The sequence below is a fragment of the Lethenteron reissneri genome, chromosome 43 (genome assembly GCF_015708825.2).
Source record: "Lethenteron reissneri isolate LAM-NWPU_2019-01 chromosome 43, ASM1570882v1, whole genome shotgun sequence".
In the NCBI taxonomy this organism is placed as follows: Eukaryota; Metazoa; Chordata; class Hyperoartia; order Petromyzontiformes; family Petromyzontidae; genus Lethenteron; species Lethenteron reissneri.
The window spans coordinates 12,584,115-12,609,483 of NC_083821.1; the positions used below are offsets into that span (position 1 = coordinate 12,584,115).

General features: G+C 47.4%; 1 protein-coding gene across 1 annotated transcript in view; it reads left to right on the forward strand.

The window, feature by feature from the left end:
- The window catches only part of PEX3 (peroxisomal biogenesis factor 3), a 69,423-nt gene that overhangs the window by 12,879 nt on the left and 31,175 nt on the right, over positions 1 to 25,369 (forward strand). The window contains exons 2-7 of the mRNA XM_061569411.1: positions 10,214 to 10,345; positions 10,491 to 10,572; positions 11,339 to 11,382; positions 13,496 to 13,623; positions 16,555 to 16,621; positions 18,510 to 18,564. Of these exons, the coding sequence (XP_061425395.1) occupies positions 10,214 to 10,345; positions 10,491 to 10,572; positions 11,339 to 11,382; positions 13,496 to 13,623; positions 16,555 to 16,621; positions 18,510 to 18,564 (508 nt within the window). The remainder of the gene's footprint in view (positions 1 to 10,213; positions 10,346 to 10,490; positions 10,573 to 11,338; positions 11,383 to 13,495; positions 13,624 to 16,554; positions 16,622 to 18,509; positions 18,565 to 25,369) is intronic.

Consider the following 25,369-nt stretch of genomic DNA (forward strand, 5'->3'; position numbering starts at 1 on the left):
GATGTGTCCAGAGAAGGCCGATTTATTTAGTACAGTGAGTCTTTCAGGACCTACAATTACACGGAGGATTGAAGAAATGGGAGACAATTTGCATCAGCATTTGCAAAACTCCACAAAAAAACTTTCCTATTTTTCGTTGGCACTCGACGAAAGCAATGATGTTCGTGATTCTGCACAACTTCTAATTTTTATTCGTGGGACGAATTACTATTTCGAAGTCACAGAAGAGCTTGCTGCACTGCAAAGCATCAAAGGAACAACTACAGGAGAGGATATCTATGAAAAGGTTTGCCAAACTGTGAATGGTTTGGAGCGGAACTGGGCTAAACTAGCCAGTGTGACAACTGATGGTGCTCCTAGCATGGTGGGGTCTAAGAAAGGAGTAATTGCTAGCATTAACCAAGAGATGGACAAACATAACCATTCTCATCCAATAGCCATACACTGCATCATCTACCAACAAGCGCTGTGTAATAAATCACTGAAGTGGGACTCTGTTATGAAAATTGTGGTATCTTGTGTTAACTTCATTAGAGCTCATGCACTAAACCACAGACAATTTCAGGAATTTCTGTCTGAGCTAAATGTTGACTATGAATATGTTCTGTACCACACAGAAGTCCATTGGCTGAGTCGAGGGAGAGTTTTGAAACGTTTCTATGACTTACTTCCACAGATTACAGCTTTTCTGCTTTCAAAAACAAAGAAGTACTAGAGCTCAATGATGCAGAATGGAAATGGCACCTTGCCTTTCTGACAGATGTAACAGAGCTACTCAACAGTTTCAATGTGCAACTTCAAGGAAAGGGGAAGCTCATCTGTGATATGCAATCACACATGTCAAAGCATTTGAAGTAAAATTAGGCCTCCTCATCAAACAAGTGAAGGAGGAAAACTTCTGCCATCTCCCCACAACTCAAAATCTGTTAGCAGAAAAACCATTGGTTGCATTCCCAAATAAAACATGTGTGGATTCATTGGAAAAATTGCAAAAGGAGTTCCAATTTAGATTTAAAGAGCTTCATCTCCATGAACAGGACATACAGCTTTTCCGTAACCCATTTTCTATTGACATTGAAAATGTGGATACAATTTACTAAATGGAACTGGCTGAACTGCAGAATTGTGACTCTCTGAAAGACGCATTCAAGTCAAGCAGCCTTCATAATTTTTATGCATCTCTCCCCTCTGAGACATATCCTCATCTCAGGAACCATACACTCAAAATGGCAACCATCTTTGGCAGCACTTATGTCTGTGAACAGACTTGTACCAGAATGAAACATTTGAAATCTCCAACCAGATCTAGACTAACGGATACACACTTGCATCACTTGTTACGACTAGCAGTGACAAATATGGAACCGGACATTGACCATCTCATTAGCCAAAAGCAGGCCCATAGTTCCCATTGAAATACTGGAAAGTTTGTTGATTAAACTTTACTTGTTCTTCATTTTAAATATTATATTTGTTCCCGTTTAGTTTATTCACTTCAAAATAAGATATATGCAGTGTGCATAGGAATTTGTTCATAGTTTTTTTTAACTATAGTCCGGCCCTCCAACGGTCTGAGGGACAGTGAACTGAACCCCTGTTTAAAAAGTTTGAGGACCCCTGCTCTATACCATAGAGCCCAATGCATTTCCGACCAGGAACACATTGGCAGTGAACTCAAACACGTACGCCAAGCTCTTAACGCTAATGGTTACTCCGACTACACAATCCGCAAAGCCATCACTCCAACCATCAAGAAGGACCCTGTTGAGGAGCCTCTCAAGACCATCACCTTACCCTACATTGCTGGGGTCACAAAAAAGATCTCCAAAATCCTGATTAAACACAAGATCCAGGTCCGATTCAACACAGTACATAAAATCCGTGATCTGGTCCCATCTGTAAAAGATGTTGTTCCAGACATACAGTACCCTGGCGTCTACAAACTAAGTTGCCTCTGTGGTAGCAGTTACATTGGAGAAACTAAACGACATGTCTCGGACCGCATCCGTGAACATAAAGCAGACCTGAAACACGGTAGGACAAACACCTCAGCCGTGGCAGATCACTGTTACAATTCAGTGGGCTCACATGACATTGACTTCTCCAAGACAGAGGTTCTCTGCAAGCCATCTGGCTATCATGAGAGATTCGTTCATGAGGCGATCCACATATACAAACACAGAGACAATTTCAACCGAGAAGATGGATTCTGGCTTAGCAATCATTGGAAGGACGTAATAAACCATTTCGGATCTTAACTGATTGTGTTCACGTTTACGGTGACTTTCAGACCGCGTTCCACTCACTGGCATGGTGCAGTGTGCAGAGTAATGTATGGTGTCGTAATTGTATAGTAAATATATAGCAGTGTGATACACATTAGGGTGGGTAGAATAATACATAGTGTTATATTAAAATGGATAAGGCAGAAACTGCAGCAGCAGCAGCAACTGCAGCAGCAGCAACTGCAGCAGCAGCAGCAGCAACTGCAGCAGCAGAAACTGCAGCAGCAGCAACTGCAGCAGCAGCAACTGCAGCAGCAGCAGCAACTGCAGCTCCCTTTGATGCTGTTAATCCTGCATAATGCACATGCATATGTAGTACTAATCACATTCCTGCATTTTCCATAAATATGCTAAATTCCTCTTGATATGCAAATTCCTTTGTCTAGGCGCCCAGCTTATATATATGCTCCAAGCTCGTGTGCTGTTTCATTCAGACTTTGTCGCCTCGACGGACCTGGTTTTCACCTGCTTGCGTTGTGGCCGAAACGTCGTGAGAATAATTTTATTATGTTTTATTTTTATTATTTTATTACTTCCCTTCTACGTGACTTTACCGAAAGAACCAAGAAGATGAATCCCTGCAGTCACGAAAGCTTTAAATCGAAATTTAAACCACCTGTACTTACCGATGATGATGATGATGACGCAAAGCGGTTGTTTTACAACATGGTAGTTGGGTCCTCCTCAAGAACATCCTGGAAGGAAGGGGACCCCACGGCTTGTGGATTGTCAGGTGATGAGGACTGGTTGTGGTGGTGGGAGTAATCGTAACAGTGATGTTGTCGACACTTAAAGAAGCTAGTAATGGTAGAATGTTTTTTGCAGGTCCCTGTAGGTCTTTTTATAAGGCACCATAGCAGCCTCTTATGCCCTTTTAAACTTAATGAATCTTTCCATGAATGTGTAGTGGGTTCAAGGAGAGTAGAGACAGCTTGTAGAGACTGCACGTTTATTCCAATAACAACAGTAATGATCCCTAACACAAAGGGGTAGCGGCCCGTCCACCCGATACCTGGGGATGTATAGCCTCCGGGCTAGCGTGCCCTATCAACTGGGGCTACGGACTCTCAGCCATCCGGCTAAGGGGTCCTAGGGGAGGCTACCTGACCCGACCCAGCCAAGGTCCTCGGTTCCCGACCACTGGCCCACTCGGTCCCGGCCCTTAGAAGGACGTCGGGTCCCGGGGGTTCCCAGGGTCCGACCACTGGCCCACTCAGTCCCGGCCCTTAGAAGGACGTCGGGTCCGGGGGTTCCCAGGGTCTTAGTCTAAGCGAGTCTTCAGTCTTCAGCTTGACGATGCCTGCCGGACCCGTCCAGAGGTCTGGCTTTTATACCCGTTTCAGGGTCTCTCCGCCCCTAGCCACGCCTTCCTTCTGGAACTCTCTAGGGGGCTCTGGAATATCCCTCCAGCCCCTCTCTTGGGGTCTGGGGAGCCTTATTTGCCTAACGGGCTGACTCATCTTACCCATTCAGTATACCACCCGCTATTGACACGTGCCTGCTACTAGAGGTAAGGATGAAATATGGAAATGTACACAGTGCCCAACCATGCTACTACAAATGCATCAATAAAAAAATGTCAGCCATGGCCTGACTCATCTGCAGCACCTATGCCGGCATCTTCGCGGTTGGTGGTTTCGGCACCGTCACATCTTCCTCGTCATCCTCATTACCACTCTCACATATGAGCATATCCAACTCGTCCTTTGTTAATTCGTATTGGTGGGATTGAAGGAGTTCCTCATTTGCCTGGATGTCAACCAAGCCTTCATCCCCAACGGCATGTGCTAGCTTCACGGAAGTCAATACACAGCTTCATTCCATTACCTCCAACACACCTTCCAAGTCGTAGACTTAACCTCTTTTCTATGCAGTCAGTTTTTTCAGTTTTCAGTTGCATTTATTTGGTATAGTCCTGTGAGCCATTCGGCTCTTGAATCGGGTGCAACCGCAACAAACAAAAACATGAACAAGAAAACATATTAAAGTGACTATGCGCAAACAGAAAAATCCAGGAAAAAACTGCAAAGTCTTCCAGAAAAAAAGCACCGTACACCAACGCTGTGCAAAAATCCCAGTGGGATGCAAGTCAAACAACAACAACCACAAGACATTTTTCGATTTAAAGCTTTCGTGACTCCAGTGTTTCATCTTCTTGGTTCTTTCGGTAAAGTCACGTAGAAGGGAAGTAATAAAATAATAAAAATAAAACATAATAAAACAATTCTCACGACGTTTTGGCCATAACGCAAGCAGCCATCCTCAGGTGAAAACCAGGTCTGTTGAGGCGACAGCGTCTGAATGAAACAGCACACGTGCTTGGAGCATATATATATTCTTAGGTTTTTTCGGTAAAGTCATGTAGGTAAAACATTCAAATTAATAAAAGTAAAATAAAATAAAAATCACAACGTTTCGGAGGCAACACAAGCTTCCGTTTTCAGGAGGAACCATCACAGCCACGACAGCTGTATCAAGTAAAGAAAAAAATGTTTTACCTACGTGACTTTACCGTAAAAACCTAAGAATATGAATCCTTGCAGTCACGAAAGCTTCAAATCTAGAAGCATATATACAAGCTGGGTTGGAAGGGGGGAAAAAGAGCGCCTTGACAAAGGAATATGTATATCAAGAGGCATTTAGCATATTTATGGGAAATGCAGGTATGTGATTAGTACTACTCATGCCCGGGCATTATGCAAGATTAGCAGCATCAAAGGGAAGGTATATGGGAAATGCAGGTATGTGATTAGTACTTCTTATGCCCGTGTATTATGCAGGATTACCAACATCAAAGGGAGGGGATATGGGAAATGCAGGTATGTGAATAGTACTACTTATGCCCGTGCATTATGCAGGATTAGCAGCATCAAAGGGAGGGGATAGGGGTAGCATTAATAAAGGGAAGGAGTGTTAATAGTATGTAGCTGCAGTAACTAAAACCACGTAAACAACTAAAGTATAAACTACATAGTATCATCAGTATGCTAAATATACTCTACAATAAGCTGAGTTACTAACAGTAAGTAATACATTACAATTCTACGTCGTAAAAAATATATAATATGCTTCCATCTAAACTTTATTCTCTTACATCACACGAGTCTACACCGTACTATATACTGCCATAGACAAACCCAACATTAAATTATATACTGTATTGCTATAAACCACCCGGCCGGGTACGGGTACCCGTTTGCGACCCTGGTGCGGCCGGGTACGGGTAGGCCGTGAGTCACTGGGAGTAACCGTTTGTCACTCATTTCCCAACGTCTTGTCTCTTCTCACAATTCAAGTTCCTAGAATCAACCCACCCGCGCCTGCAACATGGCTTCATCCTAGATGTCGCAATCGGGTACCCGATACCCTACCTGATACCCGGTTACCCGTACCCGGCCGGGTATCGGGTAGGGTACGGGTAGGGTAGGGTACCCGTACCCGGCTGGGTACGGGTACCCGTTTGCAACCCTGGTGCGGCCGGGTACGGGTAAGGAATCAAAACCCGTTTGCGACCTCTGCCTACTATGCACACCATGCTATACACACAATATCATACACACCATACTATAGACACCATACTATAGACAAAATACCATACACACTACCATACACACCATGCTATACACACACTACCATACACAATACCATATACAATAGCATACACACAATAGCATACACAATACCATCCACACCATGCTATACACGCACTACCATACACAATGCCATACACACCATGCTAACCACATTAACGTACACACAATACCCGAAACACACTACAATACACATGGTATACACACAATACCATACACATTATGGTATACACACAATACCATAGACACCATGCTATACACACCGTGCTATACACACAATACCATACACACTACCATACACACCGTACTTTACACACAATACCATACACACAATACTATACACACCGTACTTTACACACAATACCATACACACAATACCATACACACCGTACTTTACACACAATACCATACACACCATGCTATACACACGATACCATACACACAATACCATACACACAGTGTTGTGTGTTTGGTATTGTTTGTGTACCATGCTATGTAGGCTATTGTGTGTGTACCATGGTGTGTATAGTCTGGTGTTTACAGTATTGTGTGTATGGCATTGGGTGTTTGCTGTTGTGTGCATAGCATGGTGTATATGCTATTGTGTCTATAGCATGGTGTGTATGGTATTGTGTGCGTGGTTATGTGTGTATAGCATGGTGTGTATCGTATTGTGCAGTTTTAATGCGGTTTTAGGAAAGGGCGGTCCTGGACAGATGCCATATTTTCTGTCCGTCTGCTACAGCTGAGGTGTAGGAAATTCCAACAAGACCTACATATCTGCTTTATTGACCTGGTCAAGGCCTATGATACCATCAGAATGCCTGCCCTCTGAGTTGTTCTGCGTGCTTTCAGAGTCCCTCACCCTCTGCTCATGATCATTAAGGACCTTCATGATGGTGAGCAGGCCCGGGTAAAACTACGTGGCTGGGAGTCGGAGCCATTCCCTGTACACCTTGGGGTGCGACAGGGATGTCCTCTGGCTCCCACATTATTTTACATCTATTTTTACCACGTAGTTCGTGAAGCCTTCAATAGCTGTACTGGAGGAATTTCTATCTGGTACAGATACAATGGGAGGCTGATCGATGCCCGGGTGCGGTCAAGGGATGGCTCCCTATTGCTCAACCATGTTACGTATGTCGATGATCTGGTAATTGCTGCTCACTCAGACGAGGAGTTGGAGGCGCTGCTGCTGAACCTGGAGCTTGCCACTAAGCGGTGGGATCTTGCCATCCGCCCCACCAAAACTTAGCACCTGCCTGGGTATTTTGTACCATCGGACACTCCATCCCCACAACTCCCAATTGCTGATGGGGCAGTTGTGGAGAGAGTGGAGAGTTGCCCATACCTGGGCAGTGTGCTCATGACCGGCTCCGGTTTAACAGCAGAGGTCTCACTCCGAATCAGTAAAGCGGCATTGTCTTTTCGTCGGTTGCGTAATGCTGTGTGGAAGCTGCCTAGTATGTCGCTCCGCACGAAGCTTCAGGTCTTCTTGGCCACAGTCATTCCCTCCTTTCTCTACTCTCTACGCTTGCGAAACGTGGACCCCCCCTAATGGAACATCTTCACCAGTTAGAAACATTTCGGCTGGCCTGCCTACGATCCATCCTGGGTCTAACCAGGCTGGATTGTGTGAAGAGATCACAAATCCTTTAAAGATGTGGACAAAGTCTCATCGGTGAGCTCATCCGGCAGGCAAGGCTGCGTTGGCTGGGCCATGTAGCCCGCATGCCCAGCCACCGCATGCCTAAACAGCTTTTATTCGGCCGGATAGTGGGGGCTAAACGGACGCGGAACGGTCTAGAGAAGAGATGGAGTGATGTGGTACAGGAGGATGTGGAGCTGAGTGGACTTGCCGATGACTGCTACCAGTGCTGTCAAGATTGTCCTCTGTGGAGGAGGCTCGTGATGGACACTACTGGCCAGTTGGATGCAGTCGTCCTCCAACAGCGGAGGGCGGAGGAGCGACTCTCACAACAATGAGCGGAGCGCCGGGTAGCTAAAGCACAGCAAGTTGGCACAGTAGGGGGCACAGGTGGTGCATCAGCCAGTCGTCTCAGTCAGTCGACCTGTCGCATCTGGGTCTGCCCTGTCACATCCTGCCAGCAGGCGTTCGACACTTCACGTGGCCTCAAGGTGCACATAGCCTGCCACAAGCGTCGTGGTGACGTCACCGCCACTTAGTGCCGAATGGCGGTTGTTGTTCTTGTATGGTATTGTGTGACATTTTTTACACTTTTCATTATTTTTCTCTCTACGTGACTTTACCGAAAGGAACAATGAATGTACATTAATAATGTTTGTGTGCAGACAAATATTTTTTCTATTCCTTGCTTTTTTCGCTCAACTCATGTACACAAACCTGGTATTTTAATAATCACCTTGCAAATATTCACATATTTTCGTTTGTGTGCTCACAACTAATAATTTATTAATAACTTGCTCTGCGTTGATATATTTGTAATTGCGTCAAATCACATTGATAGAAACCTATTTTCAAAATAATCACCTGGCAAATATTACAATCATAATGTTTGTGTGCGGACAAATAATATTCTGTTCTTTGCTTCTTCTGCTAAACTCATGTACATTGTAAGTCGATGTGTGTGTCTTTTTCGCCCGGGCAACGCTGGGTACTTACCGCTAGTTTAAAATAAGTAGGAATTTTAAATACAAGGTTTTTCGATGCCAATATATCTTTTGACTTGATGAATGAAGCAATTGGTTATACATTCAGTAAATATTGCTGCAGTCACCTACGCTTCCCAATTGGATCGCTAGAATACCGGGAGCTAATTGTAGTTCTTTCCTTTGAGGGCACAAGGGTTACGCAATCTGTAAATCATCATGGACTTTGTGAAGCAGTCTCCTGCGGGGTTGCCACATGGCAGGAGCGTGATGTGGTCCTTGGCCACCTTATAACCCAGAGCAGGTTTTCTTGTTTGGATAGGAAGGTAGGGATCACATCCTCTTTCCAAAGTAATCCCGTTTCATCTGCATTAAAGACCTGCTCAGGTCGATATCCTTTCTCGATTTACTTTTTCAATTCCACCGGGTGATGATTTGCCGATGCTGCTTTGCCTGCGAACTCGACGTTATGATGGCCGTTACGCCGTTTGAAAAATTTAAACCAGCCTTTGCTGGCTCAACTGGGGGGCAGGCTTGGCTGAACTGCCGGATTAATTGTGCGTGTTTCTTGAAGAGCTGCATTGCTTTTGCACGTGTCACAGGGGCCACTCAATGATACTTGTTTTTTTGCCTTTCAATCCAAATAGTTAATGCCTTTTCCATGCATTCTATAGTCACAAGATTGCAATGCCACTTTAACACTTTGAGGAGCACTTGCCTTGACACTTATGAATATTCTTTTCACAGTTTTCAATATACTGCACAGTTGATTCGTTTTCTTCTGTAATGGCGGCCCACAGATGCCGCACTTTCTCCTCTAGCTAACCTATCTAACCACTCTATTTGTTCACTTAAGGTCATGACTGCCTTTTAGCAACACTATTACTCTTATCCGCTGGTTTATGCTTAGGACCCATAGTTACTGGTACAAAAAACTGCCTCGCATTCCTCTCCCGCCCCGCACCATGGTGTCAGCCACGCCATCACCAGCTCCTTGAGTGATATTTTACTAAAGTGTACAGCGTACCCGCGAAACGCTAAAACTAACCTCCGCAATAATAAAATTGGTGTACAAAGAGGTTCCCCACGATAAGTCCAAACCACGAACGATAAACCCACGATATTCAAGGGTCTCCTGTATATATTTTTTCTCTTGCAGTTGCCCAACTCAACACAGGCCTGAGTAAAGTTCTTAATTTGTTTTTACCATCATTCAGTCTGACTGGAGGGTTGGGAGGGGGGTGGGGCAGGGGTTTGCAGCAGCAGGAGCTGAGCCCACAGTGTCGCAAGCTGCTCATGGAGTGGTGGGGCCAGACCCAAGCTGGGCTGGAATGGCCCAGGGCCATTGCAGGGCTACTCAGCCAGTTTTCCACTCGTTATGGGAATACATAAACAGGCGTGATATTGTCCATGCCATCTCGTATATGGCAATAGGTGCCTGTTTGTTATTATATATTATATTTAACCAGGAGGTGAAACAAACCGATTGAGGCACATGAAACAGCTTTGCTTCTTTTTCAAGGTGACCTCTGTTTAACAACACCTGCTGACACCACTTGCTCTGAAAGCCTGTAAATGCAAACACTTGTCTGTCCGCATGTAACTCTTGTGTGGCTAGGCATAGGTCGGTGAGTTTCGGCCGAGCTGTGCTGTGTGTGTGTGTGCGTCGGTGTGCGCGCATGGGGTCCGCACGTTCCACGTGTCTAGGTGTTCTGGTGCTGGCACGGGTGGCTCGCCGCAAGCTCTTGGAGCTGCAGGAGCGCGAGGCAGATGCGTACATCACTCACGCTCGCCGCGTGCACCACTTCGAGAGCAACCAGCGCACGTGCAACATGACAGGTGAGCAGAGCTTACAGAGCCACACCACATCTCGTGTGTTGGAGAGACTGGGATGTGCAACCTAGGAACGGACCTTCGAGACCAGAGCTCCTTGCCTTTTGGGCCACATCTTCGTGTAATGGCAGTGGACGTGTGATCTGTGCAGTGCTGTCTATGCTGCCCACGCTGCGAGACAACATCACGAAGCAGCTGGACTGTGAGAGCCTGACGGCTGCCCTGCGCGCCAGGCAAGCTGCCCCCACCACAGTCACTAATGTGCATGAGATTCTCTCTGCCCGGCTGAGAGCCGGGCGTAGCGGTGTTGTGAGCTTGTCGTCCACCTCTTGAGAAGAAAGGATTGTTGGGTCATGTAAATGTGTGATGCCCACACACCCATTGTGTTTAGAGGTAACCAGGTGATGACAGTGCAGGATGGGAGTTCATGAAGATGTCTGTATACAGACTGTTTGTTATCCATTGGCATGGGTTTTCTCCGGGTACTTTAGTTTCCTTCCATACGCAGACACTCCCAAATACAGAAGTGGCTCAAATATGCCAGTGCTAGACCCTCATGTGGAAATGTCTTGAGACTCGGTGAGACTTTCCCAAGTAAATTAAGCACAAGCACAAATTATTATTATTGCCATACTTTAAAAGAGGGCAGCAAATCATTTTCTTGAAAGTCTTACAAATATGCAACACTTTTTTGAACATAGCAATCTTCATAAGAGTGAGAATTCGCTTAGCCTGAGCCCTGTAGCGTGCATGAGAGCGGCATGCAAGTGACAGTGAGTGCAGTGTGGTGAGCGTGATGTGGACTGCGCAGAACAGTGAGTGTGTGGGGCTTTGAATGGTCGACTTTGTAGGATTGTGTATAGCGGTGTCGTGCAAGTGGCGTAAACTTTGTGATTGGTGGTCGTGTATGGTGAATGATGGTGCGGTTTTGTGAAGTATGTTGTTCAGGTGATGATGATGAGTGTGTAACATGGAGTGCTACTGTTGCTGTGCCCCAAGACCTGCAAACAAGCTGGAAATATGGGAAGATCTTAAAATTCTGAGTGAGTATTTCAATATAATACTTAGCTCTTCTGATGTAATATTCACTGCATTGTGCTGTTCACTCCTATCAGTAAATGCAAGGGGTTGATAAATTTAAAACAGAGGGTGATTATTATCCTGCGCATATGACTGAATTACCTATTCTTATCGGATCTCAGAAGCTCAGCAGATTTGAGCCTGGAAAGTGCTTTGTTGGGTGACCACTATGTACAAACAGATTGCCACAGGGCTTGCAAGGCTGTATAGTGGGGAGTAGATGGCAGTGCAGCAAAATTAATTGTACTGTATATGCTCCCATGTCTATGCTTCCCTCCTGCAACCTACACTCCGCAGTGAGGTGAAGTATGGTCTAACAACACTGAAAGCCCCCACAGGCTTTGGGGAGTCCCTCATCAGGAGTGAATTAGCATTTACAGTATAATGTAGAGTAAGCCCTCTGTATCCTGTGAGGGTTACGAATGTAGAATTCTCAAAATGCAGACACCTTGTTTCAATGGGAAAAAATGGGGTTAAGTTGCTGGTATGAGTGAAAATAGGGAGGACATGTTTAATAACAATAACTACAATAAATAAATAATACATTATAAATAACTGTATTTGTTTTACCTTTGATGATGATAATTTGCTGACTATGAAGGTAGTGGTAATGGTGAGGAAAACAGGAGGATTGACTCATCGGGATATGCAGGTGCTTGATAACAACGCTGCACAGTTATCATTTTAGCACTCTGAGCACTAGCTACAACTTTCCCTGATTGCATTTACATTATTTTTAATGGACCTCACAGTGGACTCGTTTATACCAAAATGTATAAATGAGTCGACTGTAAGTACGTATAAAGTAAAAATGCACAATAGCTAGTTTAGAGTGAGATTACTGTGAGACTGAGGACTAAGCGGGCAGCCGAGGGGGCATGCCTAATCTTCCCAGACAATTTCCAATGTAGTAACATTCTGTGTACAACTTCCCGGTGTCGGTGGTCTTTAGGCACTCCATACACTCACGAATACGGGAGTCTGGCGTATCGTGAATAAGAAATTAGTATACACCTCATAACTCGCGATTAGGCACAACTCGCTAATCAAGAACTCGCGCATAGCGAGGGTTTGCTGGATTTTCAATTAGCAGTGGACCAAGCCACAAGGCCGCATTACAACCAAGAGCTCCTCCAGTCATTACTGGAGAGGTTCAACGCTCTGCAAATATGTTAATGACGAAAGAAATCCGGTCGCAACAGAAAAGTTTAGTGCAAGCTGGAAACACGTATATTTAACAACACACTGGGTGCAGCATCGCATGTATACGAGCTCTCAGCCTTATCCAGACCACCAGCTCAAATGAACTGAATCTGTGGTAATTTTGTGGTTTATACCACAAATTCAAATAGATGATAAAATATGACTATGCAAACTTCTTTGTTTTATATATATATAAAAAACTCCTTGAGTTGGTGGTGTATACGACCAAAGAACCACGCATTCAGTTCCTATGAGCTGATGCTCTTTCTAAGGCTGAGAGCTTCTGTATGTGCGATGCTGTACACTTCTGTGTGTAATTAAAACCACCTTTTCCTTCCAGCAATGCGGTAATGGTATAAACAGCAGTGAGTATTCATTCGTCCAAAAGTTTTGGGTAGCCTATTGAGACTCTGTATTTGAAATCAGTTATAGGGCTTTATTGTCTGCCTTCCTGACATGCATTGCCGAATAGTCACACAAATTAATAAGGGGGGTCCATGTGTTCAGGTAATACTCGGCATACTGCTTGGAATAACAGATGTAGCCACTGGAGAGATTGACAATGCATATCAGATATTTCAAAAGGTAAAAAATATATATTATATTTGGCTCAAACACAAGAAGAGCCACAAATAGCAACTATAAATGCATCTCCTATGATTTCAATCATGGCAGCTTTGGCTTGGCTTCATGCACATGTGAAGAGGTTAAACTAACCTATACAAATTATTTTATTTACCAGATGAAGCCCACTGAGTTATTAACTCTTTTTCACAAGCAGACCTGGCCATAAATGATAGCTCAACGAAGTGGCTTACGTGGAAATTTCTAGCAGCCAAATAATTGTGCATTCACGCGGCATGGGATGTGCAGGCTTCGCACGGAGCGTGGTGGCCGTGTACGGAGCGTGCATGCTGGTGGTGATGCTCAGAGTGCAACTCAACGTAGTGGGAGGCTACATCTACTTGGACAACGCCATCTCCAGCACGCGGGGTCCAGAGGTGGGGCACACACACACCTCACTGACTTCCTACAGCCTTAGCTCTGAATGGAAGTTCTCACAATATAATCGTTAGTGTGCGTACGTCCCACGGACCGCCCACGCATGTGACGCACTGTGGTTCTCGCACCTGAACGTGCCGGGACTTCACAACATTGCAGACGTGAGGAGGCGTGCAGCTCCCGCTCAGTGTTCACCTGGAATCCACACGAGTGTGGGGGTAGACTGCTGTGTGTGCTCCCAGCGAGAGGATGTCCGCTCGTTCCCGTGATGCAAGAGGGAACCTGGTGCCAAATGTAATTGTTACCTGCGCGTTGCCTGGCACGCCACTAGGGAAGACATTTGTTTTATAAATCTCTTTCAAGTATGGCTCCCTCTTTCTATACGATTGCAGATATAAGAACGCAGGCTTGTTAAGGTGTGCCCTATGAGCATTAGACCCAGCTTTAACATTTCAAATGCCAGTGCACCTGCCTTGCCCTTTGACCATTTAAGAGACGTTACAGTGTCATTTGTACCACTGTGAGGGAGGCACTGCAGAGACACTCCCTTAACACTGCTGCGACTCTCCAGCACTGCACACATGCACCAACTGGATTCGTCATTATTTTTCACTCATCAGAATGCTCCTTAAATCATATAAACAGCTGTGCTACCATGAATGCCTTAAAATGATAATTGTGATACTACGTTTCTTACATCCTCGTACAAGCCCTTTAATACCTTTACCTAATGATGTACAGAATGTGTGGTTAAGGCAGACATGATTCCTTGTAAAAGGTTTCAGTTTGGTGTTTTAACATCTTAACACCTGTTTTGTTGCCAGAAAAAAAGGGGAAAAACCTATTATCAGAATGTGACAGCTTAACCATAGGAACAGATTTGCACAGCAATCGATTACCTGTGTGAACATCTACTTCTTGTATGAGATAAGTTTGTTTTGTTTTTTATTTAGCATCGCTTACGGAAATTGCATCTCAAATTCGCTGAGGAGCTGCGGACACGAGCTGGAAGGCAGCAGCCAGGCAGTGATCTGACACCAACAATTGGCCAAGTTCTGCAGTTCTCTATATATTGAAATGTTTTCAGTCACCGCGGCACACGTAGTACTGTGTACATGCTGTGGTTTAAAAGCTGATGATATGGACTTTGGAGCTTCTGGCTTTTGGTCCCGAAGTGATTAAAACATTAGCCAAGTGTCTTCTATAGCCATTGCCTTTGACCTAAATATTTCACTTTTGATTGTGCAACATGTGTATTGCACCATTGGAACCTCATTTGCCAGTAGAAAAATATGATAATTGGTTTTTTACCCTTTTATCTGGCAACAAAACTGACACCTTTTTTGCGCCTTTTTGGCATCATCTGGTCCAACACCATGTGAGACTAGGCTCTAACGAAACATGTCTCGGGTGTGGACCAATCAACTTCAAAGACAGTGCATACATTATCAGAGTTATGTTTTTTGTTTGCATTATGACTGCAGGTATTGTGGTCTATGCAAACATGACTCCTCGTAAAAAAGGTGTCAGTTTTGTTGCCAGATAAAATGGTAAAAAAACAATTATCATGTGTATTGCATTTAGTTTTTACCTCTGTCGATACCTACGCTGACGCTATGTTTGCACAGCCATGAGAAATCGGACTTGAGCTGTGCCTTGCGATTCCTGTCGTGACCCAGCACTGCTCCTTTCCTGGGTGTAGGACAATGATCATAAATATAAGAAAAAGCCATTTTATTTGTATTATGTTTCAGTTATCGTTTGCTGTCTCTAAGCCATTTCCATTCGTGTTTAAAATAAAAACTAGGCTCTGCCCTCTCTCTCCCCCTAGTGGGGCGATGGGGGGGGGGCCTCCCCGCCTAACCCCCCCTTGGCCCTCCTGTGCCCGTGTGCGACGAGCCCCTCACGATCTGCCCCCTCTGCCGCCAGCTTCGCCCAGGCTGGGTGGGAGAACCCGTATGACCTACGTTCTCCAATTCTATCCCTCTCCCCTTACCCGCCGCGCTCGCCAGCGGGCGGTTGTGCTCATGCGGGAGACCCCCCGCCCCAGGGGTGGATCTGGATCATGACCGTCCACCGTGCCATTAATCGGTCCACTGGGTGCTGGCCTCACGCCCCCCCACCCTGCCCTCAACTACACCGCCCCCCCTCGCGCTGCGGGGAGGAGAACAACTTCTGCCCCCATTACCTTCGAGCCTCTTAAGGGGCAGAATGGGGCGCAAAGGTTTCTGCTGCTACCATTGACGGATTCAGACTCGGATCCAGTTTTATTGTGTTTCTATGCCTTCCTCGCTTGTTTGATTCCCTCCCTCTGTGCCTCTTTCCCTTTTCCCCCACCCCCTCTTTTCTTCTCCCTCTCCCTCCTCCCTGTCAGCTGGAAGGAGAAGCAAGTGATATTTCATGATATTTATGTTTCTTGTGTTGACCTGTTTCATGTTAAAGATTATAGTTTGTTTTGTTCTTGTTGTGGGTCTAAAAAATAAATCAGATCCGGTGTCGAGAGCTGCAAAAAAAGCCGGTGGATCTCAAGTTGCCCTTGCTAGTTTGTCTCTTCTGCGTTATCTCTGTGATACTGACCAGTCCTGAGGGCAGCACAGATGAAAGCGTGTAGCCACCTTAGCAAAGTGAGGCTCGCGGCATCGGTAAGCGTGGGCCACGCAGCCCGGGTTGGTACTCGCACAGTCCGCAAAGGCTGCTTGTGGCACTCCAACCCAAGCCTGCGTTAATCACTCGTAAACGGGGGTGGTGGGCTTCCTTTGCAGTGGTCGTGGAAACATGGCGTTTACATCTCTCGCGGGAAAAGGCCGTTGCCTTGCGGTGGCGCGCACACGCCACACAGACTTGTTGCTTAGATGTGGGTTTTCTTCAGTTGCGTGTAGAGCGAGTCAAGAGCAGTGCGTGGTGTGATGCCACTGTTTGTCTTGCGCCAGGCCATTCGTGTCCCGATGGAGGTACAGCAGCGATACCTCTCCTCCATCCAGTACCTGCTGGGGGATGGTATGAGCACCGCTTGCATTGTGATGCCACATCACATGCACACAACATCCAGCAGTCTCGCTACATTATTTTATTAACAGTACATAATATATATCTATTAAAAATAAATGAATACACATTTGTAAAATCACTTGCATAGTTTCCAGGAAGATGTTGCTGTTCATCTCTTCATGTTAATCAGCCAACTGTGATGCGGATTATGCACACGATGACAAGGAAGCACTTGTGACACTGTCCCTGTGTTTTGTGCATCGAGAAATGTATTTTGCAGTGCCTGCATCGGCTCGCCCTTTAACACGAACCTAATGCCCAAGTTTGAACTTTGAACCGTATGTGAACAGTGCTGTGTCTGCAAGTTTTTCCACTGCACTTGGCCTCCTTGCGATCTTGTCTTTCGCGCTAAATCCGTCAAAGATGACGTGTTACTCTTTATTTGCATTAAAGCACAGGTAAGGAGATGGCTGCAGGGCACCACTTCTATCCCACACAAATAGAATGATACTAACTTGGCAATTAAAATATCATTGTGTTTGCATGTGTCCACTGAACTCCAGCAGTTTGTTAGGGGCGCAGTGCTTACAATAGCAACAATGCACTCAACGCATTACATCACTGGGGTGTACACACAAAGATCCGCTGTATAGTCTTAACAGACTCTTGGGGCAAGTGCTGTTAGCGAGCACCTATGAAGAAAAGCACGGCATACGAGAGGTTGGGTGGCCAGCACCATGCCCGGCCGCCTTTGTCTCCCGAGCAGTGATGTTTACACACCTCACCAAGTACTTATTTAAGGCTGAGTCGACCTAGGAGAAACCCAGGACGGGTTCAGATCATCATCACTGGTGTTGGCTGTGAGCATGAATCGAACTCAGGTCGCTAAGTTCGCAGGGCAGCGCACTAACCGCTGGGGAATGCACACAAAGATCCCCCGTATAACCTGCAGAGACTGTCGGAGCAAGTGCTGTTAGCGAACGCACACACACATGCACTAGGGTGTGCACACACACGTGCACTGAGGTGTGCACGCACACATGTGTTCACACATAGGTGCACACCTCATGGAGTAACTTTTTCCACGCTTAAACAAACCAAGCCTCCGTTTCTGCTGTTTGCTGAATGTGTAAGATAACAAAATTAAGTGTACAACTTTTCCATCCTTTTTCATCATGGGACCTCCTTTGCCAGTACCAAAATATGAGAAGAGGTTTTTCCCTTTTTTCTTGTAACAAAACAGGTGTTTAGATGTTAGAACACCAAACCGAAACCTTTTACAAGGAACCATGTCTGCATTAACCACAAAACTTGTGGTCAGAATGCAAATAACAAACCTACTCTGATAATATATGCATTGTCTTTGAAACTGATTAGTCCACACCAGAGACAGCTTTCTTTTGAGCCCAGTCTCAAAACGGTGTTAGACCAGAGGACGCCTTTTGGCAATTAAAATATAATTGCCTTTTGGCAGCCTCTGGTCTCTAAACGGTGATAGACCAGAGGACGCCTTTTGGTGAGCCTTTTGGCGTCCTCTGGTCTAATACTGGTCTAACACCGTTTTGAGACTAGGCTCCAAAGAAAACTGTCTCTGGTGTGGACCAATCAGTTTCAAAGACAATGCATATATTAGTATGTTTTTTGTTTTCATTCTGACCACAAGTATTGTGGTTAATGCACACATGATTCCTTGTAAAAGGTTTCAGTTTGGTGTTCTTCCATCCTTGTTAAGTTTAAGAGGGCAAATTCCTGGAGAATGACATGAAGTGCAGAATGGCTCAACGCCAAGCGGGTGTTTATAGATTATACAATCGTACAGAATGAGATGTTGCTGCGTGGGGGAGCTTGTCATGTGTTACTAGATTACCAATGGGATGAGAGGCCTTTGTGTCCCCAGGGCTGAGCGAGCTAACCACGGAGGTGAAGCACGCCGTGCAGTCTGTTGTTGGCAGGTACGGGTTCCCCATGTACACCAACTCACACACGTACCTCCATTCCACCACTTTTAAATTAATCTGCATTTGTTGTATCCATGATGAATATATTTTTTGTCTTCTTGTACATGTACACAGCCCTTTGTCAATCCATTGCCAGATGAGTGCCTTTCCACACCGTGCAGGTCCCGGGGGTTTATTTATCATACTTAACCGTGCTGGTCCATGCGAGTTGGATGGATTCGACAGTAAAGTAATGCACCTCAAAACATTTACTGAAATGTTTTCTTTTAAAAAACTCTTACATTAGGATTATTACGATTGTATCGACATGGCTGCACGTCGCCCTGTGTGGCCAGCCTGGGAAAGGCACGCCATGCAATATTGCCACCACGGACACCACTGAGGGGGGATGCAGTACTGGCCCGAGCAGGGCTCGGGCAGCACTGTCCGACAGTCAAGGAATGGCATCACGCTCTACATGCAGTGCCAGCCCCTACAGGATAGGGGGCGAGAGTGCCGGCCTTAGAACGGGTTTGCAAGGGGCCATGGCACTCTGGTTGACCCCGGAGGACACGTGACCCAAGGTGTCTACCCGGGGACCCCCAAAGGGGGGGCTGGGGGGACCACGTGTCCAGTGGAGAACTTCCTCGAGAGTTCGAGAAGGGGGTCGTGGCTAGGGGCGGAGCATACCCCGCCACACAGGATAAAAAGCCGGGTCCCCAGTGGAAATGGCTGCTGTTGTCTTCATGAAGAAATCTACGTTCTATGCCAGAAGAGGAGTCTCCAACACACGGACCAGGACCCGAGTTGGGGTCCAATCCGATCCGTTGTTGCTAACTCAGAGTGTTAGAGTAGTTAGCCTGGTGGTCCACCACCATAGGTTATCTGGTAAAGGGGCAGGAGGGAGGCGATGCGCCGCCGGTGGAGCAGCACGCCGTCCAGCTGTACGACGGCTCACCACCATCGGGGAGGGTTCTCCGGGCGGCACACTCCCGCCTCGCCGAGCTTCTCCACGTCGCGGCGTCCATTCTGGACGAGATCCAGCGCGTTGAGTCGGCGGAGGAGGAGAGGGAGACGGAGCCGCTCGTGGCCGCAGTTCCCGCCGATGTTTCCGGGTTTCCCGCAGAAAATGTTCAAGTTCCCGCCAAATCTTTCCACCAACCAGGAGCCTCCGCGGTTCCCGCCCAGGATTCCCGCCAATCGGGAGCCTCCGCGGCACAGCCCACGAATAGGCCGCCATCTTGTTGGCGGAGCGGAGTGGAGTTCCCGCCAAGTTCGAAGCTGCACCGCGATCGCTGGTGCACATCCCATCTCTCCAACATCGTCTACCCGTCCTCAAAGAGTTTTCAGCCGCTGGAGGCGACTCGGCGGCCTCCCAGCGGCGCTTCCTCTCCAACTGCCATGATGGCAGGATGGACGGAGGCAGAGGCGTTGAAGGCGCTTCCCACCGCCCTGGACGACGATGTCCTGGCGGCGTTGGTCACCATCCCGCCGGGGGACAGGTCTACGCTGCAGCAGGCGCTGAAACAGATGGTGGCGATCTACGGGTCGCCGTCCAACACGCGCCATCGGTTTACTGCGCGGAGGCAGGATCGACCAGGAGGTCCTCGAGAAGCTGCTGGCGTTGGCGCGGGACCTTCAAGTCGTCATCCACGCCATCGACGACGACTACCTGTGCTCCCTCAAAGTTGAAAGGTGCATCCAGGGACACTTGCTCTTGCAGCGGAAGAAGGGACAGGTGGCGTGTGCCATGCCTTGTGAGGCACGGGGTATGCCAGAGGAATCGGAGCCTACCCCAAGCCTGCGCATCGACCCAGGGCGGGGGTTTGAGGAGGGACGGTATGGCGCGATGGGACGGCTTCCAACATCAGGGGAGGACATCACCTCGTCCGGAGCACGGCCTCACCGTCTGTTTCAACTGTGGCCTGCCCGGCCACGTCTCGTCGGGTTGCCGAGCGCCACGACAACGCCACAGCCGTCGTCCGCCCGACCATCCTCTCCGCTGCAACCTAAGGCGAGTCACGACACCTCACTCACTCAGCCCCTGAATCCACCTCACTCACCTCGTTGCGCCGGTTCTCATTTTCGTTGTGCATCAATAAGGGGGGGTTGGGATTGCGATCAGGGCGACTGGCCGCTCCGACCTGGTCAGTGGTCGGAGCTGGCCTATAGGTTTGTTGCCGCGACCACGGGTTCGTCCTTCAATATTGGTTCCATCGAGGGGGTCGATTTTAGGATGTTCGTCGATACTGGGGCGTTGGCGACCATAATTTCAGAGCTAATTTATTATATTTTGCCCGCTAAATGACGTAGCCTATGCCCCGTTGAAGTGTCGTGCTTTGCCGCAAACGGTGGCTCATTGGGCATCAATGGCAATATAATAGCACAGGTCTGTATTGGCGACGTTAAATTGACCGGTCAGATTCTCGTCTCCTCGTCCCTTGCTGTTCCATACTTGCTCGGGACTGATTTCTTGGGTAAAATGCCTGTAAAGATTTTAATTGACCAAGGGTGCATTGAATTGCCATCGGGTCGTCGTTTGGCATTTCTACCCTCTCTCACTCGGATGTGCACGGCCAACGCCACCGTGCAAGCGCTAGCGTCTAAAGCGGTGCGGATTCCCCCGGGCGCGCAAATGTTGGTCCCCTTACGCTTGCGCATGCCCCTCGATCGGGCGGCGACTGCGGGGGGGATCTTCTTGGGACCTTCCAATAAGGCTGTTCGGGGATTGACGTTGGTAGGAGCCCAAACCCGTGTCCAACGACCGGGAACCTTTCATCCAGGTCCTCAATGCTGGGTTAGACATGTCCATTATTCAGCAAGGCACCGTGCTTGCCCATGCATCACCCGCACTTCAGGGGGATTGTGTTGTCAGGAATGTTGGTCGAGTCACACATGCCGCCGCGTAAGAGTTGGGATGAGAAGTGGCTGGATTCACTTTGTACGGAAAAACGACTCCACGCTTTGACGGCTAAATGCCAGAAGTTTCATTGGGGGGAGGAGGCTGCATTTGTTGCGCTCCGCGATGCCTTGGTGAACGCCCCTCCCCTCTGCTACCCCGACTTTGCTGCGCCATTCGTCCTTGATACGGACACGAACAACACCGGCATTGACGCGGTTCTGTCCCAGGTTGTCAACGGGGTGGGGTGCGTTGTTGCCTACGGCAGCAGAGTGTTGTCACCGGCTGAACAACCCTACTGTGTCACATGCCGGGAACTCCTGCCGATCGTTTTTTTTGTACACCAGTATCACCCCTCTTCTTGGTTTTTTTGGTAAAGTCATGTAGAAGGGAAGTAATAAAATAATAAAAATTAAACATAATAAAATAATTCTCACGACGTTTCGGCCACAACGCAAGCAGCCGTCCTCAGGTGAAGACCATGTCTGTCGGGGAGACAGCATCTGAATGAAACACCACCACGCTTGGAGCCTATATTTAAGCTGGCTTGGAAGGGGGGAAGTGCGCCTTGACAAAATAATTTGCATATCAAGAGGAATTTAGCATATTTATGGGAAATGCAGGTATGTGATTAGTACTACTTGTGAAATGCGTAGGAGGTGGGCGGGAGGTTTTCAAAGTCATATTATGCCCGTGCATTATGCAGGATTAGCAGCATCAAAGGGAGGGGATAGGGGTAGCATTAATAAAGGGAAGGGATGTTAATAGTATGTAGCTGCAGTAACTAAACAACCACGTAAAAAACTAAAGTATAAACTACATAGTATCATCAGTATACTAAATATACTCTCCAATAAGCTGAGCTACTAACAGTAAGTAATACATTACAATTCTATGTCGTAAAAAATATAATATGCTTCCAGCTAAACTTTTTTCCTTTACATCGCACGGGTCTACCCCGTACTATATGCTGCCATAGACAAACCCAACATTAAATTATATACTGTATTACTATACACCACCCTATACCTTAAAATAATGCATAGTGTAATATTACACTATGTATTATTCTATCCACCCTACTGTATATCATACTGCTGTATATTCACTATACAATTACGATACTATATATAGCCTTATACATTGTATTAAACATTACAATTTTATACTATTTATTATTATACAATCTGCTATACACTATACCATTGACCGTCGAGTGAAAGATGCTAAGAGAAAGCAACGAAATAATTCAATGGAAGAGTGGTAGTAGGGGACTTGCAGCGGAGCAAAGAATCCATTCCCTGCGGAGAATACAAGATATATAGTCATGCCAGTGAGTGAACTGCGGTCTGAAAGTCACCGTAAACGTGTACACAATCAGTTAAGATCCGAAATGGTTTATTACTGCTACCACAGAGGCAACTTAGTTTGTAGACACCAGGGTACTGTATGTCTGGAACCACATCTTTTACAGACGGGACCAGATCACGGATTTTATGTACTGTGTTGAATCGGACCTGGATCTTGTGTTTAATCAGGATTTTGGAGATCTTTTTTGTGACCCCAGCAATGTAGGGTAAGGTGATGGTTTTGAAAGGCTCCTCAACAGGATCCTTCTTGATGGTTGGAGCGATGGCTTTGCGGATTGTGTAGTCGGAGTAACCATTAGCCTTAAGAGTATGGCGTACGTGTTGAGTTCACTGGCTTTAAATCGAAAAGTATCACCCCTATTTGTATGGCAGACACTTTGTAGTGCGCTCTGACCAAGCAGCGCTACAGTATGCGTTGCGGATTGAACAGCCGTCCCGCCAACTTTCGCGTTGGCTGGAGGTCCTCCAGGTCTACTCCTTCACTGTGTCCTACCGGAAAGGCACACAGCATATGAACGCAGATGCCCTGTCGCGATTAGCACCAAGCGACAGGTGCATGTGTTTTTTGGGCGCGGAGTGCTGTAAGGCACCGAACGACGACTCACCCCCGCCCCTTGCACCGTTGGCTGAGGTTGCCTCCTCCGAGGTGGCTGACGGTCCTGTGGCGCGTGACGCCATCCTTGGCCTTGACCTCGCGGAATGGGGATGCCTGCAGGTGGAGGACGCCTCCCTGGTTAAAATGCGCCGTTGTGTCAAGGTAACGTATGGGGGGTAGGGAACGTAGGGGCGTGTCCTCGGTCTTCCTGAGGGACGGTCTGCTGATTTGCTGGGATGGTGGCTTGCGCCGCTACAATATTATATTTTGGTTCCACTGCCCTGCGGGAGAAGTTTGTATAGGCAGTGCACGACTGTTGCACTTGGGTGTGCACAAAACTCTTGCCACGCTCCAGCTTGACTTCTTCTGGCTGGGCATGGCAGAGGATGCAGTTGATTTGTTGACGGGGTGTGTATATTGTGCAATTAATTGTGGTCTCCCACATTAACGAGTTGGTCGCTCGAGGCATCTTTGCTCAGTTTCCCGCCACCCCTTGTGGAAATAAATATTTGTTGGTTGGCGTCGAATATTTCTCGCACTGGCCAATAGCTTGGCCGCTCCCCAACCAGTCCGCGGCTGCCATCACCGAGGCTTTCCTCGATGGCTATGTCATGGACAAGGGTGCTCCTGAGCATCTCTTGACTGATCAGGGCAAGAATTTCTCCTCCAAATTACTGCAGGAGGTGTGCGACTTATTGGGTACTAAGAAAATACGTACATCACCATACCACCCCCAGACGGATGGAATGGTGGAGCGCCTGCATAGGACTCTTCGATGCTGAGGCATCAGGTCAGCGAGTCCCTGCCTGACTGGGACTTGCAGGTTCCCGGAGTTCTGGCTACCTACCGAATGGTTCCTCATGCGTCCACCAGCTATTCGCCCTTCTTTTTAATGTACGGCAGAGATCATGACCCCCCAATTGATGTACAACTACGTGTCGCTCCAAACAAGGCCAAATCAAATCTTTCGGAATCCATGCGCTTTAACCTTCAGAAGCTATCGGAAGTGCATGAGGCTTCTATGGTAAATTTTTATTCACGCCAATTGGCTAATGAGCGACTACGGGGTGACAGAGCCTGGCTCCACTGCCCACAGGTACCAGTGGGTACGTCACCAAAATTTTTAAACCCTGGTGAAGACCTGTTGATGTAATTCGGGCCAGCGGAGCTGATTTGTTTACCCGTCGCGCCTTAAGCCCTTCATCGCTCCGCGCAAATTCATCCCATCTCCACAATGCAGGGGTCAAGTGTGTGACATGTCGGACGAGCTGAGGTGTGTGCCCGCTGAGATTGGCTCTCAGGGGAGTCGTGTGATCCCGTCTTCAGGTGCCGGGAAACTGACGCCCCCCAAGTCACCACCTGCTCCGGCTCCACTGGCTCCGGACGACGGGAACCCGTCTGCCCGGCCGACTGCTCCCCGTGAGGAGCCAGGTTCGTCGGGACATTTTTCTCCCCGGGACCTGCAGGGAGACTGAGCCCACCTCCTCTGGGAGTCCGGCCATGAGGACTCAGTCAAAAACTCTACAGTTTTCGTGATCCCCATACACACACACTCCCACGCTGTCACTTGGTTGTCGCACTTGGCAGGCCGCATCGGCTATTGGCTGAATCTAGCCCTCGTTGTGCTTGTGGGTGTTGGTACACGGTGTGGTTGGGAGATGTTGGTGCTGGAGGGGGTTCCGAGCGTTCGCGTTTTAATGCATTTTATTTGTTTTCTCTCTCGCCTTGCTTGTTGTTCTGTACTTCCACCTTTTCCCCGTCCGTTACTGTACATTTGTAGATAGTGTATATATTGTATAGGTGGGCTGGGGTATTAATTGTTTATTGTTATTGTTGAGGCACATGGGGGGGGGGGGTCTCCTCACTTCATTCACTAAATTATCTATTGTTAATTGGGGGGGGGGGGGGGGTGATGTAGTGACATTGCTGCACGTCGCTATGTGTGGCCAGCCTGGG